The sequence below is a fragment of the Hylaeus volcanicus genome, chromosome 5 (genome assembly GCF_026283585.1).
Source record: "Hylaeus volcanicus isolate JK05 chromosome 5, UHH_iyHylVolc1.0_haploid, whole genome shotgun sequence".
NCBI classification, from domain to species: domain Eukaryota; kingdom Metazoa; phylum Arthropoda; class Insecta; order Hymenoptera; family Colletidae; genus Hylaeus; species Hylaeus volcanicus.
In genome coordinates, this window is record NC_071980.1 from 26,438,750 (window position 1) to 26,460,474 (window position 21,725).

Here is a 21,725-nt window from a genome sequence, read left to right on the forward strand (position 1 = left end):
CGACCAATCGACAAACGTTGCGGAAGCAGAAAGCAATGTGAATTAGAGATGGCGTGAACTGCTACCTTTCAATCCACTCGTGATTCAATCACGTTCACTCTCAATCACGATGATTTTTCACAGTGATTCGTGATTCTTCGTGATCGCTTCTGATTGCCAGAGAACATTCTTTTCACTACTCACGAATTACGTTGTTCTTAGATTATATATGTATTATAATACGGTCTAAAAGCAATGGTAATATAATTTTAATACAATTTAAATTTAACTCATTTGTAGTTTCTTGAATTTCCGCTAAGGGGAGACAGCGGGACACTAACGATAACAATTAACATGAACCGCTTCGGAAACGCCATCTTCCGGATCGAAGTTTGATCACCGTGAAAAATCACTGTTAGTGATTTTTCACGCCATCCCTAATGTGAATGCGCGTGCGCGATCGCGGTCTTCGAAATCATACCGAACGGATTATCATACGATGCGAAATTTGCTATTACGCGATCTTGGGGGCCGGGGAATAATTCGGGACGCCCTTTGGAAAATTCGCGAAACTGGTAAACAAACATTTTCGCTTATCGAGACGATTTCTTAAGTTGACGGTGGCGGCGCGACGATCGGCCTCCCCGATCAACGTTACGACTTGAATCAAGCATGTCCGACTGAAACGCGTTACCTACTATAAATGCATTCTTTCGACTTTCCGGACCGAGTGCGACCGACACGTTACACCCTCGACTATCAGTGGAAACACCGTGGAAAAATAGTTTGCTTAATATCGTAGTGTCGTATTTATTCATACGTTAACAATATTCGGCGATCGAGCCGCGTAATCGATACCTCGTGTACAAAAAGGGTTAGGTCTAACGATAGGATCAACCTGAATATCATTTGTGCGTGAAACGAATTCACGTTCTCGGATTAAGGAATCTACTTACTCGTTGGCCGAAACGAACAGCTTTCTCCGTACAGCTTGCACCTTTGTCCAAAGTATATTCCGAACACTTCACACACGTTCACTCGATCACGTAAAATTCATAACCACTCGTAAACATTTCGACATGCCGACCAAGAATGACATTCATCGATGGACGCTCGAGCACAACTGCCAACATAACAAAATTTACGTTCGGTTTCCGATATGTTCACGTTCCGTACAAGGGTATTCCTGCTTGCAAGAAAAACATCGTTAGTGATCGTGGGTAAACGTTAACCGTCGTGCTTTGTGCTTCGAACGCATGTTTTGTGCCACAAGGTCACAATCGTGACAAGCCCTTTGTTCGCTGATTTTCAACGACGCTGTAATTAGCGAGAATGCGGTGGAAGCGGTTATGGTAAGTAATTCGTCCTAAACTAACTCCAAACACGTCACATGGCGCGCAACGAGCGACTCGAACTTTTAGCACTAATCAGTTTCGTTTGCTTCGCGGATGGAAATAATAGATTAATCATCCTGCAATGCAACTTCGTTTTAGAACGATTAATCGTTAAAGGTGCAAAGATGCATAGATATACGTGTGTAATTTATCTTGACCATTTTCACATTTACGTTGCTTTCAGTGGTACGAAAGAATGTCGAGATGAAGATAGGATGATATTCTCTATAAAAAAAAACAAATTGCGACCGATTCCCTGAAGAGTAACCATTGGGTCCAAAAATTGTTTCGCGAATTTGCGGAATGCAAATAGTACAAAAATTGTTTCGGAGTGAAATTCTCCTTCTCGCACATTTTTTCGCAGCTTTGGAAGCAACGCCGATGGCTACAAAAATTACAACGGTGCATTCGAAATGTCATTTTTCAATTTTCGTGGCGCGGCTTCGTAACCGAAACAAAATGAGATTATATATTTTTTTTTTAAAATCACCTTTCACGCGCACCAATCGAATAGGCGTCAGAGACGTAACAAATTTTATTCTACGGTGTCAAGTTTCAACCGTAGTCAATTGACAACGACGATTGCAGCAATTATTACACGAAAAATCGTTACGTCAGCGAGCCCTACGACAGCAATGCTTTTAACTTCAGTGAAATCCGAAACGTTAACAAAAGAAACGCGAGCGCGGGGACGTATCCGATCCAAGCGATAACAATTCCCAATTTAACAATAATACAGCTGATATCGTTTCCCCTTTTTCATTTGTAATCCAATCGATCCAACGCGTCGAAGAAACACTTCGGTTAAGAAGCAACCACTAGAAAGGTATGGTTGCTCCGATCTCAAGATCCATCGATCTCTCCGTCATGTCGATCGACCTGACGACGCAACGAAGAGCACCAAGAGACGATCTAGAACCGTCGAACGAGCTTTGCGTACCCACGGTCCTTCTCGAGGGTCGAACGAACCTTCTGGCTGTTCTGTTCGGCCATGTTCGATAGAAAGGCTCCTGGTTGTAGCGTTTCAAGGCACTACAGATAACCGACGACCTTCGCGGCGGTAAATGAGAATGCGAAGGGCAACCGCAGTGCTGCCACGCCAAAGTCGGCGCTTTGCACCGAAAGATAGGAGCCCTGAAAGCCTCCGGAGGCCTCAGAATCGGGAGATCGCTGATCCTCAAAGCCACTCCCGCGCCTAACGGTTTCGAAATCGGAACACCGTCGAACGACTCTCGTCTGTCGCGCTCGGTAGACCGTAGGATCGCGACATCGCCGAATAACGTCTCTGTTGTTCCGGTAGACTCCGTACCGGACGCGTTCTTCAGATTCCTTCCGCCGATTTCACTGATATTCCCCTGTTGAGACTCCGTCTCACTTATTCTGTTGACTTCTGGAACGTCGTTCCGCTTGACTGTACCCGAGGACCTCGACGTCTCGGATTTTCGAGCGACCTGTCGCGCAGAACTTCCCGAAGGCGCTAGATCGTCCTGATCCGAATAGTCCAATTGGTCAGGCGGTTCGATCGCACCGTTATACGTGGATCAGGAGGATGAATTCGCCTCGACCGTCGAGCTGGTCGAGGCATCGTCGTCTAAAGAGCTCTGCGTGGCCACGGTGACCTTGTTCCCACCGTTCTTGCCGGACAGCTGACGATCGGTAACAGTTTGACGGGGATGGCGTCTCTTGTAGGGCTCCCAATCCCCAGGACCCCGGCGTCAGTGCGTCGCGATCACATCCGGAGCACTCTTCGTGCTCTCTATGCTGAAGGGTCGCCTCTGATCGACCTCTATCACCGCCTCCGCCCTGTACCTTGGATCGTGCGGCATCTGCTGATGGCACTTGGGTGTGCCAGAATGCTGAGTGCTCGACGCATTGCTGGATCCGTGGCCGGATCCGTAAATAGAACCGTACCTCTCACCGGACCCGATCGTCGCTTGCCTTGCGAACTTGGGCGATTGACGATAGACACTGGTCTCCTTGCTGGATTTCGGGCTCTGGTACCTCTGGTGCGAAGGATAATCCGGAAGGTCCGAGTAAGGCGAACCTTGGTGAGGAGGTAGTTGATAGCTGGACTCGTGGGTCGACCAGCCGGGTGGAGCTGGGATTGGATTGTGCTTTGGACAAACACCCATGCTACCGTCCCGATCTCTGGACGCTGGACTGCAACCGGAGCATTGAGAGCTCGGCTGCTGAGGACTCTGCTCCGAAGACGGCTGCGAACTGTGGTGGGAAGGTTGAGAGCTGTGTCGCGACTGCGGCGGACTTTGGTGGTGGTGCAGGTGATGATGACGAAGGTGGTGAAGATGATTGTTGGTCCCGTTTTGGGAAATACTAGGTGTCCGTACGCCGAAAGTAGTAAAGCCTATAGGCGTTGCGTTGTCCGGGATTCGGGGTTCGAAGAGGGTCTCCCTCGTTTGACAGAAGTTGTCGCGCATCTCTGGTTCCTCGTTGGATTCCTGCAACCGTTCCTGGGTAGCGTTACTGACGTTGTTGCTCTGGTGGATGTCGTTCATGTCCCTGGCGTTGTAACCCATCTCCAGTACCAAGTCCTTCGTGTATTCTTGGGCTATTAGGGTGGTGGGCGGTAAAAGTTCCTTGCTGGGCACCACCTCCAGACTCGGTGACTCGCTTCCTCGGTCCCTGATGTCTGTCCTGGAAGACGAGATTGGACAGGGTGTCGCCTTACGACCGAGTTCGTCCAATCGATTTTCTCTGGACTGCCTAATGTGCTCCTGAGGGAAGACAAACGGATTTTTCCAATTAGTCGAGCAAATATTTAAGCTTCAACGGGGAGCGGCCGTTGGAAGTCACCGTAGTAATTTTATGGCTACAATTAGATGGCATAATTCTCGATATAGTTTAATAAAAACTTGAACTATTGTTAATATAGAGTACGGCGACTGTATTTGGAGGGTCATTGCAAAGGAATCGTAACATTGAACGAATAGAGAGTGCCGGTGGTATAGCATCTCTCGTTGAAAGAATTCAAATTAACGGAGATAATAGCAGGTCTGAATATCCGACCATTTTTGCGCTCGTACGTCTTCTCATCCGTAATTGAAATAGAAATTACCTTGTTATCATTTGCACATATAGCTTTCTCAATGTATTGTTAAATCGGTTTTTCATTCGGCACAATGCAATTTACATTGTAATTGGAAACCTGAACGATCGTTTTTTGCGTTACGGGACTTTTGCGTTGAAGTGAAAAAAAAGAATATATATATATGCATATCCAGCGAAACGCTAAAATAAATATGATTATAGCTTGTTAGAATGTTAACGAGCAAAGTTTCACGAGGCTGTAATATCTCCCAAGTAATTACCATTTTCTGAACCGGATCGTTTGTTTGAAATTAATTTTCGCTCGCTTGTTAATGCTTATTGAAGTTCAGCACTTTACTATCATTCGTGAATGGATGAAACGAACCGTGGGCCCATTTCGTATCGCGTGTTATCAGTTTTTCCCCGTGTTGCGTGCACGTTGGCCACGTAAAGCCATACGTGACAAATTCGTGCCGTGAATTGAATCGAAAATCTCGTAGATTCGATCCGTGATCGAAATTCAAGAGATGCCTCGTTGCGCGATCGGCGCACAGCACACAAAAAAGCAACAATCGTTCGTGATTTTTCGATACACATATTTTCTTTTTTTTTTTGTCTGTTTCGGTGATATTGTCGTACAATCTACGAAACAGTTCGCAGGGTAAATACGTCTTTAAAGAAACGTACGTCCATTCATCAACCTTTAGTTTTGACAACCGAACGTTTTAATAGTCATTCACGAGAGTTAACGGTTTTAATGGTGCATAAAATGGTTGGCCGTACCAAATCGCGTGTAACACTGGCCAGATTTTGACACAGAGGCAGAGAAATTCACGTATAAATATATCCATCGTAACGGGGCTTTCATAGCTGGCAATAAAGGCGCTGAATCATCGAATGCCACGCCACTGGAGGCTTGTAAAGTTTTCGATTCACCGCGATACCAATACGTGTAGCGTAAACAAGCATAGTTCATTAACAAGTGTACCGATTAAAGATCGTAGTTCTCTCGCGTGCACTCGATTACGCGAACGGAACGTTCGACCAAAGAAGTGCTTATAGGAAAATTAATCAAAAGGAAATCAACGTTTCGCGCATTTTTACTCGACGCTTTTCGAGCATCGCGCGATCACCGACACACGTTTAGCGATACTTTTAATTCAGCGTCTAATCAATTTTCCAGTAGACTGGCACGATTACCAGGCGAAGCGACTGTTAAGAGCAGACTCGCTTACCCGAATGATTCGATGATCTCGCACGAGCTTCCGTATACAGTTGAAAACGAAGGCGAAACTCATACCGAACAGAATCAGAGAGAAAATGATGAGGATTATGACGATGTGCTGGGAATCGATCAGCCGTGACTTCTTCGTCTGCAACAAAAAACAAAGGTAAGAGGGTTCTTTATTAATTGACGCGATTGCTTTCTCGCGTAATCGTTACTTTCTCGTTCAAGCATTCCCGTAGACAAGTTCTCGCAGTTACGGTTTCGAATGGCAACGTATATGCACAAACATGGCACTCAACTTGTCAATAGACGGAGTTTACCATAAATTACTCCAATTTCGTTCACGCAAAACGTACGCATATTAAGTAAATCATGTACTCGTTGAGTAAATAGATGAAACGTGAATAGACGCGCAGATGAGAACCGTCGCGGCTGTGAAAGGAACTGTCTCTCGTAACTCGCTAATCATCGGCAACGGTATGCAGAACTTTCATAGAGAGCGGATACGTGCTCGTGTTGACAATGGATGACAAAGTACACATTCATCGAGAACAGTTACTGTGGCACGATATAGGAAGTTGCGCATAACGCAGCAAGCCGAATCTCATTCTCTTCTCGCCCTTTGTGTACCTCGTTTCTAGCGTTTGCCGGCTGTGAAGCCGCGGCATTAAATACCCTGCTAAAATTTACAGAGCCGCGCGCCATCGACCATTCGCGCGCGTGTACGTAGATCAAAATTCGAGGATGAGATTCCTGGCATAGCGCATACGTTGGATTACGCGCAGGGTTCCGGATTTCTTTCTCCGTTCCGTCTTACTCCGTCGAGTCTTTCGCAACTAACGCATCGTCGACTACCGGTGCCTTATTCGTCCTGTTGTAACTAAACCATGGGAATGCGAGGAGTGCGGCGGACATATTTCGTCGCGGGCTTAATTCTAAAATCCTCTCTCTCTCGAGCTGGAATTTTCACAAACAGAAATAAAAATAGCTGGAACGGTTGCGCGACTAGAAAACGTGGTCGCGACATTTCGATAGGAATACCAGAGGCTAGATCGTATCAGCCATTTATTAAAATCGATCTATGGCCACTGTATTTTAGGAAATTGTACATCGAGAAAACAGAATACGAAAACGTTCGGGATAGCAAGGACCGCAGGGTGCAATTACCCATGATGGAACGATTACGGTGTCATGACGATCTTCCACGGTTCTATCAACGATTCGGTTTTGTTCTCCTCTGACCACGCCAAAGGCTAATTTGCGAAACATCGGACTGCGATAATAGCAACAAGAACAATGCCGTATAATGAACACATTCGACTGCAAGTTTGGGCAATTAACATTGTAGACGGTGATATCGTGTTTCTGGTTTTTGTGGCGATGCTCGTGGCCACGAATGTCACGCGAATGAGATTTTCGTGCATCGAACGTTTACGTTTTTTAAAGGGAAAGCAGGAAAGGAACCGGTAGTGCGTTCATGAGATGGATAGGAAAGAATGCCCAGAGAAGGATACGCGAAGCTCTTGGTTGAGGGGTTGGAAATGCCTTCTTCTTTTTCCGTAAGCCCGAAAGGTTTATTGTTATGCTTATATGGACGAGCACACTCTAGACATATGTTGCTCCTGTTCGCGGGAGTCCATGGAGAAATGGATCTGAAACGGCAACTGCATTCGCAACGAGGGAGGATACTTTTGATGTGTTCTTTCGCTGTTTGGAGACAAAATTTATTCCGATGCTCGATATTTTTGCCTTCGTAGCATTCTCCAGATATTTAATACTTCGATTCTCTGCGCCTCATTCCACTCTGGCTGGAAACGTGCTACTGCTTTCTACCGGTACATCCCACAAAGCCCCATTCCTATCCAAATTCTACGAAAGACTTTACAGTACTCGACTTTAGGGGTTTATCGACGCAAACCATGCTTTAACGAACTTTCAGTCTGGCTTTCGTCGCGCATTCGGTTTTACTCGCTACCGATTCTCACCACGCTCAAAAGCTTTTGAAACGCCAGATCATGTTTCGCTAGTTACAAAAGTCCATGCCTTTGGCTTTTCACCATGTACTCTGCCATGGATACCTCACTCAACGCGCTCAGCGATTATCCACATATTCTTATCATTAGATCCTCTATTCTATCAATTCTTTATTACGGTTTGAATGAAACGCTGTGCTCCAGGTTCGAAACCATCTTTGGAATGTTGGGTTTGCATAGGTTATTTAGGATTAATAATTTGTCAGACATTATGTTCTCGTGTTCTTCGTAATCAAGCTTCTGACCGACGTTAACGAGCCGCCGGAAACGATACGGTTGTTCAACGTCAGTTTCTCCGCGACGCTTTCAGGTTTCGATCGCGTCGACGGAAGTTCGTATCCATCGACGTTTCGCGAACATGCCACGATAAGGGAACATCAAACTGTCTGTCGGATAAGTGAAATGGACACGGAACGTTCTCAGCGTGTCCTTCCCGTCTCGCTTGCGTCTGCAGCAAGATCAACCGGAGAATCCTTTGAACGATCCAGCGGATTGTGTGGCCACAGAAAATATTTACTCTCTATCGCATCAGATTTATGGTGGCTAACGTTAAGGATACGACGACTCCGTACAGCTCGAAGCACTCGCGTTATGAAACTTTCCCGTAATCCTTGACACGAATCGAGTAACAGACTTTGCTTCTCTTGGAGCAACCAGCGAACAGACGATGAAATTATTGCAACGAATTTATCCACGGTCGAATAGAATTCCACAGAAATCGCGATGGAATCCCCGTTACGAGCAATTTTGCTGTATTCGAGGCGGGTGTTATGGAATTTCTACGAACGCGAAATGTTAGATACGTCTGTCTTGGCAAAGAAAAATGTTGCATCAACTCTTCTTTTTCAAAAGAAATTTCGAAGACGAACGAGAATCGTCTCGTCTCGCGCAGGTTCATCCATTCCTTGACCCGGATCACTGCACTGACAGAGATTTGCGAGCAGGCGGTGAAATTAATGATAGTCCGGTGAGAATCTCTTGTCGTCGCTCGCGGAAAAGAAATAATTAGTCGCAGGGGATAAAACCACTGAAGAAGTTCTCATTAACGGGAAATAACGACTATACGGATTTTGTTATTTTCTCGAACTATATCGGCCGAGAGGAATATTACTGGAAGGAACTGATAATTAAAGAACATTCCCAGCGGTTTAATTACTGCAAAATCTTGACGCAACAGACTACGATACGATCGATATTTATCGAAAAGATGTCGGCCGTGATGGAAATAAATGGTGACACGTCAGCGACTACTGGCGAAATACAAGCGCAATCCTCTTGGGAAGATAACGGTACGCTTACTATCCGTAACGCGAAGATTGATAGATGAAGTTAAACGAAATCGAATGTCTCCATTTACACAGAATCCTGCGAAGAAAGGATTCCAGCCTTTAAGAATTCATCCTTTCCCGACAAGTGATTCAATCGAACGTTTGAAAAATTAAGAAAGATGATTCGATTCGACAGCTTTACATACGTGTGAAATAAATTCTTATCGAAACAAACCGAATACAAATTAAATCATATATAATTATGTATACTTTATACATAATTCATGGAGTATCATTAATTTGTCGATTGGAACAGAATTGTAAACGTAATTATTTCACGATTAACGAGTTCATCGTGTCTAATGATTACATGTATAATGATTACATCGGTTCGTAATCATGAATTATCTATTATTGGTCTCGAGGTTTAAAATAAGAATTTAAACGCATAATTTTGCACGAATGCGAAAGCTTTCCGGCGTGTTTGATTGCCTGTGCCGCTTTGTACGATACGAGAATACATTTCCCGGATGTTCCGACCGTTTTTCCATCGTGACTCTTCCCTAGCGTTCGGTTTCCATTAGTATTTACCTGGCGAGCGCGAAACGAGATAAGTGGTATGGGTGCAGTTTCCATTAGGCGGGAATAAAATTGGATAGGACGACTGGCATGGTGTATCTCTCCACGATTTCGTCCTGCGTTCTGTCCGTACCGTCAATTTCGTGGCCACGTTCCCATGCGAATTGGACCGCTGTCGCGGTGTACAATCGTACATTGCTTTATTGGAGTTACAAGACAGGATGGGGTGTCAGCCACACGACGAATGGGCAAAAAAAAGTCGGATACAAGACGATACGTAACCTGGACTTGGATCGTTATTCTTGCACTGCAGGACACGAATACATTTCAATTAAATTTAATTAATTTGAGTGGTACGCCATATCAAATGACGAAAGTTAATATTATTTCTTATAAATGTTTGGTTAATGTGTTAACACTGTAATAGAACTTCTAATATACTAATAGCTGATATATTTTAAGTAATTTATTTATCGTACCTTTTGATGGTAAATACAAGGCAAGCAAAGCATATCTGATACACGCATGGCTGTTTCGTCTCAACGTATTACATTACTCGTCCTTTGAAATTGCTGGCTGTTTAAATAGACCCGTAAAAAATGCCGTTGTCGCTCGCGTAATTTTCCGCGCAGCAGGTAAAAGATTACGGGAACTTTGCCGAGAAACGAACGCGGGGTTGGTATCATTTTTTACATCGCTTCTAACTTTGCTTCAAGAGCGATGTCCTAAGGAGAAGAGCTGCGGCCGTTACAATGACTTTTCGCGACGACCGAGATAAATTCACGTGGAACGTAGACGTCGGGAAGTAATCGATGAATGGTTTCAAATCAATCAACATCGATTTACAAGGAATTCGTTTGGAAGGGAGCTATAGCACCTTTTCTCGAATTTCTCTAAAACGGAACAAGACGCGACTTCGTTCGTGCGATCAAATTAGAGGAATCCTTTTTTATGCTCGGTGTATCTTTGATGAATCGTACAAACAGAAAGGAATTCTTGAGCCTTCTTTGCCCGCGGCCTGCTTTCCAGGGTAAGAAGCTGGCGATCTTACGAGTGGATATTGCTGAATAACCAACCGCAAAGAGCTTCATTTTTGCGGTTTAACCGAAGGGTTTCTTTTTCCTTTGCCGGTGTCGAGGATCGGGCTGAGCCGACCTTATTTGTGGCTACTTCTTTTAATCCGAACGTTTTACTTAGAAGGAAGGCTTGAACTCCCATCTCGTCTTTGTCGCGGCCGTATCTTCGACTCGGCCTAAACGAGCCACTCGATAATATTTCCTTTCCCGAAAGCGGTGCAAGAAAGAATACAGCGGTTAATTGAGTCGTCGTCTCTCGCTTGAGAAAAGGATCCGTTTCGTTGTAGTAACGATTCTCATGGAAATCTAGAATCGGAATGTTAATCAGATTACGAGTCAACCGTGGTCTTGGACGATTCCTGTTGAGGATTCATCGTTCGGATTCACCCTTTCGGTTATTCTCGAATCGAGGAGGCAACCATATCCGTTACGCACCGATTAAAATATCACCGAGGTGTCGATTTTCGTGCACTGGGTATCGTTCACGCATCATGCATGTTGAAACAAGGCTGCAATCGGATGGCAACGGCATTAATTGCTGATGGATTAATATCCCGTCGGTGCCATGGTGCTGTTGTTTCGGTGGTGGCTTGTTTTGGTAGTTTGCCAACCGCGCATACTATTTTGCGCCCCCGGAACCGGAAACAGCTTTCCGTATAGCGGGACGATACGCATTCGGATATCACGAAACCGCGAGTCGGAGGTCAGGGAAACGGAACGACTGGCTCCGGCCAGCAAAAGCTGGCCTGAATAAATTAATTAACCACTGAGGAAGCGGGCACAGAGACAGCTCCGAGAGGCTGGAGGATAATACTGGCTCTGCTACGGTCCCACACACCGGATCCCCGTGGTTTCCTACAAAGAAGTCGATTTCCTAATGAACGCGATCGAGAATTCATGGAATATTAATGGATACCAATGGTGACAATAATCCTGGTAATTTCTATATAAGCTGTCGATGAATCGATTTCGCGAGATGGCAAAAACGCGAATGGTTCGCGCGAATTTAACGAGAAAGCGATGATCCGTTTTATTAGAGGCTCACGGGCAAAGCTGCGGCGTACATATTAAATACAGCGAAGACGGTGGCTCGAGTCTAGATAGACGTGCTGAACCTTCTTCGAATAAATTAATTAGACCCCTGGAACAGACGAAGACTGCGCAAAAGGATAGAAAGGGATTAGGTCTACGCGATGTGCCATTCTTACGGCGCTGCATATCCTGGATCCCCGGTTTGGCACTAACAAATGAGAAACCGAGGTAATTCCAGCCAGGATGATATTTTCGCACGACGCGAGGACCGACTGCTGCGAAACCACGTCGTATTGCGTGCATCCATTCGTTTGCTTTTGCTATACGGGGGAGCACGATAGACATCTTATACGAAGGATTTATCGTCGACTTCTTTAACAGATTACTCCTAATAACAGTTTCTAAACGATGCTCAAGAGCGGTACTGTTTCGATGCAGCGAAGATGATTCCGGAAATCGGAAAATATTTAACGGCCAGCGCCTAGATCGAATTGCATTTCGACGTAATGTTCGTTCACTTACGTGGCAGGCCTGGTCTTCTTCGTCCCACCGGAAACGGCAATTGACCCTTCCGTTGCACGTTAAGTTCGCGTCGATGCAGGTCGCGTCCTCGCAATAGTACTCGTCGTCGAGGCAGGCTAGAAAAAAGAAACAGAAGAACGAACAAATAAAGACGTTACACGCTCGTACTTTTATATCATCGTACAAGTTTTAGTATCATCCGAGGGAGGGCGTGGTTCGGAATTTTCGAACGGAAATCAGGAGTCGACGCGACGTCTTGTAAATCCAGCAGATTTCAAACAAACTCGAAGCTAGCGAAACGATGAATTAAATTCTTTTAAACGATTCAGTTTCTTTAATTACGCGCTAAAACTTTACTTTAACGCGAGGAATTTTTGTATCGCCCGGCACGATCATTCGAGACTAGACCATACTAGTCGGGCGAAGAACTTTTCCTTTAAAGTCTTATCGTTGGAGGAGATGGACGAGTAAGTGAATTTCTCGGTTCTACGGGCAAGTCACCGGTAAGATATTAGTTTCGCGGGGATGGCAGGTGCGGAGAGCCGGGAATTCTTCCCGCGATGAGATAGAACGGGGAATTCCGTACGCGTAACCGCACTACCGCTGGGTTACTCCATTTACCATTCAGCTGTGGCTTTGCCGCCATTAATATAGGATTCGAATCCTTTAGCAACCGATTATTCCCTTCGGTATGAACCGGTTAAGCAGATTACCTCTTTTCGTCGATATCGTTGCATTTATCGGATGAAGCAACTGAACGGAGCAGGATTGGATCGGATCGAAGTCGGTCGATCGTACTAATTGATAGCTTTAAACGAACGATTCCATTCGTTTCACTGACTGTTTAAAGAATGCCCGCATAATAAGAAGAAATACACCACACTTACGGAAGATCTTTTTATCGCGGTAATTCTAAAGGGTTGTTCTCCGTTAAATCGGTCGCTTGATGCGGTCGACGTTAGGAATTTTTATAAAATTCAAATATCATAGTTCGTTCGTACAATCATAGTTGGTTTAGCTAACTTCCAATTCCAACGATCAGTTCTTTCTCTGGTCTACTTGAAAAATAAATTTAGCGTATCCTGGCTCGTTCGACAGTATCAGTATTCGCATAAAACACAGTTCGGAAATGGGATGATTATTAACGCGTCTCAAACCGAAGACCGCGAGTCTTCGTGGTCAATTGCACGCTCCGTTCGCAAATTGCAATTTTGAATAATAGCCCGGAGTTAACGAGTCACGATCTCGCGCGGACCCCAGAGATTAATAAAGCAACTTTCGTCGCGTAAAAACAGCACCGCGCAAAAGGGTTTCGCGGAACAATGGAAACGGTCGTGTACGCTTGGATTACACACAAAGGACGGTTCGCTTTATCGATGGATACGTCGATATCGGTTAAGTGAATAAAGTTGTTAATTAATCGCCGTGGAACGAGCCTCTGAAAATCGAGAAAACCTATCCGAAGTGACAGAGACACGCGAGCGTCAGATGGTAGATAATCCAATTATATTTTTTTAACGATCCATCGCGCGATAGTTAGGCCACGCACTAGTAATTGCCGCTCGTTTGCGAACTAGAAAGTTTAATTTCCATTAGACTGCACGCCACGGGAATATTGCGAGAGTCTTTGTTCGCGGCACGCCTGTAATTTCGATGTTAAGTTTCATTAAAGTTAACACCAGACGTACCGTGTTCGACCGAGACCGTTTCGTGTCGGGGGATTGAGACACACGGTCTAATGGGAACGTACTAAATTAACGGAGCTCCGCAAGTTTTTGCAGTAATTGAAAATAAAAGTAATTATGGAGAAGACTAATCATGGAAGAGACAAATGGTTATTATTTATCAGAGAGACTCGGCACGCAAATCGTTGGAACATTAACGATACGAATAGTCCATTATACGGAATAACTTCGAGTGGCATTTTACCTAACCGATCTGTAATACAAAGCGGCAGGGTAGGGGGTGTAATTACAATTGTACGAGTAATTTCGCGGTAATTCAGGTGCTGCTAGATATATAATTTGTAACCGAAGCGATCGATGGTGCACCGAACAACTTCGTACGATAGAAGATCCTTCGTCCTTGATCCAAAGGCGTGCTTTGGGTTTAAAAATGTCACCATCCACTGTATAGAGTGGTTACATTATTCCGTCAAATAATATTCTCGACGATATGGAGACCGAATGAAAGCTACCACAGGCTGAACAATTAATCGACCATGTGTGCAGACTCACGTTTGTCACCCGGGTCTCTGTCCCTGAGCGCTGTCATGACGGCTTCGAAGCTGCTGTTCAGCGCTTTAGGTTCAGCGTAAAACCTGACAAAGGCGATATTGGTGTGGATGACGACGGTGTCGGCGATGCTGCCGCAGAAATTCTTCTCTCTCGAGGACATGTCAGTGCGTTCTTTGAATATGTCCACGAAGTTGGCGTCGCACTCGTTCGGTCGTTGCAGCTTGAAGGGATCCGAGAACGTCAGCTGAATCTGAAAATTGTACGTGTTTCCACGATGAATGCCGGGAGGATTCTTTTTCGAAGCTTAACCGCGATGCTCAAAGGATTTCTATCAATTAGGCGGTGCGCTTTAAGAGGAAAACGTTGGTCGGGATCGGCCAACATTTTTGCGCGGCATGCGATCTCGTTTTCAGAAAGAGAACGAATGCCCCGAAAAGACAGCAGGGATTAAAGACATTTCGACGAGCTGACGAGGCGCTCAGTCTTTGAGCGATTTCGTTGAAAATGCACGTCACGTTGACGATCTTTCTTCTTTTAATTGTCGAAATTCCGAAGATCGTCAACGCGATGTTTACCAGCACGAACGGGAGAGACTAAAGGCTGTCTTTTTCCTAACAATTATTCTAGCTTCCTACCTTCCATCCCTCCTTCACCGTGATGTTCCACATGCAGTCCAACGGGGTGCCTTCTTTTTCGGCGAGTTTCTTCCGGTCCAAGACATCGTCGCTCTTGATAACAGCTTCCATCCCGTTCACGTATCGTACGCATGGCTCTGGTTCCGGTGGCACTCCAGCTGCGAATCACGCCTTGTACAATACAATACAGCGAGTCCCCAACTTACGCGGTTAATTTGTTCTGAAACTTTCCGCGCAAGTCGAATTGTATAGATACGACTAGCAGTCCAGGATCGGTCTTTCCATCGATTCAAACTTCGAAATTGATTGAATATTCAAGGCATGTCACACGTCGGGGATGAGTGCGAGTAAGAGAAAGCAGAGGTAGCGTAACCATGCGTTCCACGTTATTTCGAGATCGCGTAACTCAAGGACCGACTGCATCGCGTACGCTCGCGTTTCATTTTCCACCGATACCAGCTCGTCGATATTCGAGCACGATTCACTCCAGTCGACGCCACGAGCCAATGGATTGCACGCTCCTCGAATTACCAGCGGGCTCCGGCAGAACAGCCACGAGAATGCAAAAGACCGTCCGCGTAAAGAAAGAAACAAACAAACAAAAAAAATGCCAAGCCCATTGTTCGCGGTATAATTCATTTCGCATTCCCGTTTCGAATTGACGATGTGAAGTTCCCCGACCTAGCTGGCGACGCACAATAAAAGCGCAGGAAATTAATCAACCGCGAAAACAGATTCGACCCTCGTCCGATTCATTTCCTCCTTTTGTTGTGGCGTTGTTCCATCGCCCACGGCGTGCGCGAGAAGAGCTACGGCGTTTTGGAGCGTGTCAAGAGTAACAGTATTCGTAGCCGCGAGGGTGGAAACGCGAAAAACTAACGAGGCTTATGAATCGCGAACGAACATCGTTGCACCGTACTCCGTCTTGTGGCGCGTGTTGAGATCTTCGAGTAAAGGGAAAATCGTTTGTTTATATCGCGGTTATTTCTCCAGTTATTTTTAACGTCACCATTACAGTCGACGCGAATAAAAATCTCACAGTGACACCAGATAGTCGAATGATCCCGGTAGATTGGAAGCTTCCCAACGTTAGCCAGTGTTGGGGCTAACGTCCGGATGAGAATTTTGATCCGAGAATCACCCGCCACCCACCGCTTTTGTTTTAAACGGATAGGAGGACGTGACGGGTATACTCTTCTATCGAAAAGGATGAACATAAAACACTTAATTTGCAATCGTTAACGGCAAATTTATTTCCCCTCGTTTCGTACAGTCCCGTGTCCGTCTAGTAGTTTTTCATTTCCCCGTCTCAAAGAGTCAACATCCGAATATTTTCGGCAACAAGCTATAAATTACACGTCTGACGGTTATCGCCTCATCGTGCGTTCATCTAATAAAATGATGATCGTATATATCACGTAAGTCAAACGATTAACGAGCCTCGCGGCGATCCAAAGATGAGGCGCCACTGTAAGGAGATCTATGGAACAGCTCGATGGCTCTTGCCGCGGGTGGATCCCGGGTATTCATAGCCTTCCCCTGTTCTTCCTGGTGACTATGAATTAATTTTGGCTTCCGTTCGCGCTCGCACGGTACTCGGTGTTCATCCATTCCCGACGTGTCTCGTAATTTCTCAACCAAGAACACGACGAGAACAACCAAGTATTCGCGATACAGATACCCTCCGTGAAATGTTAATAACGATGGTCGTTATTCTTTCTCCCCGAGCCCGCTTTTCCCCCTGATCCACAAAATGCGCGACCATTACGAATAACGACGAAACTGTAAATGATGAAACCAAATTTTATTATTCGTGCCGTGTCCGTAATGAAATGTAACTGAATCCGGAGTTTCAACATTCGTTAACATTGTTCGCGTACATTCGGTCACAGAGATATTCGTCATAAGTTATGACTACTTCGTGTGTCTCGCGAGATGATTTTTATTACGAAACCGAGATCGTTTATCGAACATCACGAGGCATGACGCGAACGAATCGCAGTGTCGCGCGTTAGAAAGTATCGTGCATATCGCGAAACGTGACGGACAGGAAGAAGGAGCGTAATTCCGTGGACTTACGATAGGTCGGTCTTGGTATCATGCTCCAGACGGCCTTGAAGCCCTTGCCCTCGATGCTATCGTCGCTGTGGAATCGCAGCCAGAGGTATCTCGTCTTCGACGTGATCTCTGGGGGGAAATTCGTGCCGCAGTAGTTGCCGAGGAGATTGGAGTAGCCGTGCTGGCCGTCACGTACCTCGAGGAAATCGTAACGGCAGTCGGCGCTATCCTCGAGCTTGAACTCGTCCCGAAAGTCGAGCTTCAGTAGCATATCTTTGTCAGCTGAAATACGAGAGGGGAAACGGGACGTTAGAGGCTGAAGTGGAATGCGGAGACGTCGACCGTCTTGACGACCCGCGATTCATCGAGGCTGTAACTTGAAAACGAACGCAGCATTTGAAATACAAAAAATTCTAAGGGGATAGGGAATTGGAGTCGTTTGCAATCAGTGTTCGGTATTTAAATTACCTAGTGAAAGATAATTTGCTTTTTGAAAATTGTAAAGTCCGAGGCTATAACAGCAACAATTTGCACGAGGAAAGTTTGACCAAGGTTTCGTGGGAACGACGATCTTGGAACGGGAAGTAGGTGTACGTTCATTGGATGCAACATTCCTAGCTTGTCTTTCCAAGAAAAACAATCTCGCGCGCAGGACACACATTGTTCGAATCCCTGTGCAAGAATGTGCTCGGGATCGGTCCGGTTACACACGACAAATATTCTGATGTCGTTAGCCTCGAAAGTCGCTCTGGCACACCGCCAGGTTGTTCGTCGTAGTCCTCCAGTTCCTCGTTTTTTTTGGAACGTCGAAGTACGCGGCTCCGCGTGCAGTTCGCGCAGTGTTTTGCCGTACGTTTTTATTTGGCAATGGAAAAAAATTATTCCATCTCTCAAATTGAGGCCATATTTCCAGAAGTCATAATTTACTATAGCACCTCGGGAAATAAAACGGTGCCAACGGTGATTTTTGCTTTTTTACGCCATTCGAATGGGAAGAAAATAAACGGAATCCTTGACGTTCGATAAAGCGCGCCTTCCCGAGATAGACGAACGCGAAAGACGCCCTTGATGACGCTTTCCTCGTTCGACAAATCGAATTCGGTATTCTCTTATCTGCCGCACAACCTTGGGCGTATGGCGGAATATGAATGCGCGATTTACAAAAATCACGATGTTCGTGCGCGGGTCTTGCCACCCCCTCGACGTGCGTAAATCCCGACGATACGAGTTGCAATCTATAATGAGGCACTTGGGATGCAAACGGGTTCTCGCTTTCACCGCACGTACGAAGATTATCCCCGAATTATTCAGCGCGATCCGATCGTTAGAATTCACTTTATCTTCCAAAAGGCGGTTGCCTTTGCGGTGGTCCCCGTTACGAGCGGCGAATTTTTCATTCGCGATAGTAATCGCGAATTACAGAGGAACTTCCAGTTGATTGACTGACCGTTACGCTTTTCACGCAGTGCCTCTGCTTATACAGAATTGTTTGAACGCTTTGAAAGTGATAGCTCGTGTACCGAAATTGAATACTGGCCAGGTACCATCCTGTAACGATTCGATGATTGCACTTTGTACGAGGGTACGGCTATTCCTATTTCTGCTTTTCTCTTAAAGTCTTGAGCCCTGTTTACCGAAACGAATACGAGCAAAAACGAGGCTTTATATCGTCTTGCTGCGTATCGCAGAAGCGATTGAATAAAAGTTTGACTCGCAGCAGTTCCCATACCTGAGTCATTTCTCGCTGGCGAATAGTTCGGTATTCGCGTATAAAATATCTCGGTTGCATTGCCGTTCGCGGGCTGGATAAAGATTTACGCGCGGGTCTATGGTCGCGATAGGAAGAAAAATATTGCCTGGAAATTCTATCGTCGATTATCGGGCCGCGTGTTTGTTTTTGGGCGGTTATTGCGATTAAACGGCGCTCGAGAAATAGACCGTGTATTTCGGTGACGATTAAAATCGCGCCAACAACACCCACGAGTAATCTTTGTCGCACGAAATGAAGATTCTTGTCGATAGTCTGGCTGGTGCCCTTGCGGGACGCGTGCATCGAGTTACTTAGATCTGCGATCTCTCGACTACTAAGTAAGACTGTTTTGGGTGACTCGTGATAAATGACATCCGAGCTTTATTAGAAGCTTTCTCGGTACACGTGCAAGGATGTCGTCCCCACGAAGACGCTATTATTTTCGACGTATCGTTGCTGGCGTGTATTTTTGTCGCGGTATGAATGAAATTTTGGCCATCGTCTGCGATCAACCCACGTCAGTCGCGGTCTCGTTTCTGTTTCCGTAGAATTCGCGCGTCGGTAAAGAATGAGAATAAACTGGAGGAAGTAGTATAAGAAAGTAACGGTCAGACATAATTTAAACACTTCTCCACCGATGCGTTCGGTCTCTATACTTTTACAATTCGTAAAAAAGAGTTTATAGTTGTACGTTTCAATCGTGTTGTTCGTGACAGACAATCGCGATAGGAAATCTTGCGGAAACGGGAACCGCGTAGTCATCGCAAGAGTTCCGGTCTCGATCGAGGATGTCATTCCAAGCGGCGCGGCGAGTTTCTTGGGCGAGCAAACGCTTTCCGTTCCGCGAACGGCATCTGAATAGAGAGTTTCAAGACGCTCCAAGATTCTCGTTTAGTAAAACCGCGTTTTTCGAAGCGAACCGAGGAGAAAGCGGCAAAAGAGGGAAAGGTGGGAAAAAAAGGAAGGACGAAGGTCTCCGTCGCGACCATTTCCTTGGAAGGAAAGAGGAAACTCCAAAGCGTTGGCAATCCCGCTGTCCGCTTTCGCATAGAAAATACTGGCATTCCAGTCTTGGAACGGTCGATCGCGTTTTTTCTTATCGTCAGATTCGGAGTGTCTTCTTCCCGTCCTTTTACGCTTCATTATTTTCCGATTGTATCATCGTCCGGTCTCGCAATCGACGCGAGATTGCCGCGATCTGTACCTCGAAACACTTTTCGATGGTTTCCCCTTTTTTCCGCGTTTGAAAAAATGTTTATAAATTTGACGAAAGCAGTAGCTGCGATGGTTCTTGTTGCGGGGCGTTACGGAAGAAACAACGTGATTTCGGAGGAACGCTGGGTCATTATCGCGGGTTGACGAACGTTTACGCGGAACTGCAAAGTCAGACATTTCGTGCGAGAACAGTTAATATCTATCCCAAGTTCGTGTTCCCGTTCCCGTCGATGTATACCGCGAACTTCCACGATGCTCGAGCCTCTGTGAAAGTGGAGCTTACGTAAGGAATAGCTTCCGTCGACTGGAGAAGTTCTCTCCTCCGCGAGATTCAACGCTCAAGCATTCGCGCGGGTCTTGCGACCCCGCGAAATTAGCGTGGCACGATTTCGCCCATGGAGTCTCGCGAGACTCATCCGTCTCGGAATTGCGCCACTTTCCGTTGACTATCGGTCTTCGTAGTTCTCCCGCTAACGACCAGCGTCCTTTAATAAGACCATCAGGTTTCCAGCCCCGTTCGAGCTTCTCTCGTCGTTCGCGCTCTTCGTCACGGTCTGCTAGACCGCTTTTCTTTTTTATCAGCGATTTTATACATCGTGCAACTTTACCGATATCGACAGAAAAAAAAAAGTAAATAACTCCTGGGCTTAATCTCTCGCGCTGCGAAGCATCGCAAATCGCGAAGTCCGTTAAAACGTATTTTCGCTCTTTTCGACGGCTACCTTTTGAAAGTTACCGTGCGACTTCGAGGGTGATTTCTGCGCGAACGTGGACAGAGTTCGATTCCACGCAGTAACGGTTGATCTAACACTTTATCGCCGACTATTGGGCTACGTGGCTTGGCTGACATCGATCAGCCTCCTCTTCCCTCGTAGAGGGCTGGAGAAGCATCGACACAGATAAAAAGAGATATTTTCTTTGGGTGTCTCCGTGAAAAAGTATCGAAGCTCGAACGTGTTCCGGGTTTGGAAAGATGGCGATCGGTAGAGATACGTTTTACTAATTTTGCGCGCCATCTTGTATCGTGGAAAATTTTGTGTAGCGCCAGACGTACGCGTTTAGAGTGGCAATTGGCCTGGTTCCAAACTGACGCTTCGGAGAAATTGGAAAAAAACCGAGGTGACATAAACCTCGTACAGTTAAGAAAATGTTTCTCGACTTTCCGCGCTTTAGACTCATTTTATTTGGACCACTGTGTAATGCAAATGAATGGTCCAGTTGTTATTTTTATTATCCCTTGGAAGTAGGCAGCAACAACTCTTGCCGTTAGTTTAATATCGAAATAACCACTTTCCTCGTATGTATTATATATAGACTTCTTGGCAGAGTGGTATACATTTTCAGTGTTCACGTTCCGGGAATCGATGCACCTCTCTCGCGTCGGATGTGAATGACAAGTGTGTTTGTGTAGTACAGAAGGGATTTGATGAAGCATGCGACTGAAGGGATGCTGGCAATGCACTCGGAGTTTTGGACCTAAGAGATCCGCGGTACATACGTATGCTATGCATGTGACTGGCGAAGAGTGCATTGCGATTGGAGGGTGAGTTAAGCCATGGAGAGTTCGTTGGAGTTGGTTAGTCGATTGAAAGTTAGCGAGAAAGTCAGGGTAATTTTATAAAAATCTTAAAAACACTCGTGTCGCGATAAGATTTAACAAGAAAAATCATTGTC

The 21,725-nt window shown here is 45.7% G+C and overlaps 1 protein-coding gene and 1 long non-coding RNA gene across 2 annotated transcripts in view; one reads left to right on the forward strand and one right to left on the reverse strand.

The window, feature by feature from the left end:
• Positions 1–1,323: 1,323 nt before the first annotated feature.
• The window catches only part of LOC128877245 (uncharacterized), a 77,443-nt gene continuing 57,041 nt past the window's right edge, over positions 1,324–21,725 (reverse strand). Inside the window, exons 4-9 of the mRNA XM_054124389.1 lie at positions 17,108–17,368; positions 15,029–15,186; positions 14,394–14,643; positions 12,157–12,272; positions 5,654–5,791; positions 1,324–4,105 (exon numbers count right to left, since the gene is read on the reverse strand). Coding sequence (XP_053980364.1) covers positions 3,089–4,105; positions 5,654–5,791; positions 12,157–12,272; positions 14,394–14,643; positions 15,029–15,186; positions 17,108–17,368 — 1,940 coding nt within the window. The 3' untranslated portion in view covers positions 1,324–3,088. The remainder of the gene's footprint in view (positions 4,106–5,653; positions 5,792–12,156; positions 12,273–14,393; positions 14,644–15,028; positions 15,187–17,107; positions 17,369–21,725) is intronic.
• LOC128877261 (uncharacterized) overlaps positions 19,117–21,725 on the forward strand; it is an 85,581-nt gene continuing 82,972 nt past the window's right edge. The window contains exon 1 of the long non-coding RNA XR_008457223.1: positions 19,117–19,174. This is a non-coding gene — a long non-coding RNA (uncharacterized LOC128877261). The remainder of the gene's footprint in view (positions 19,175–21,725) is intronic.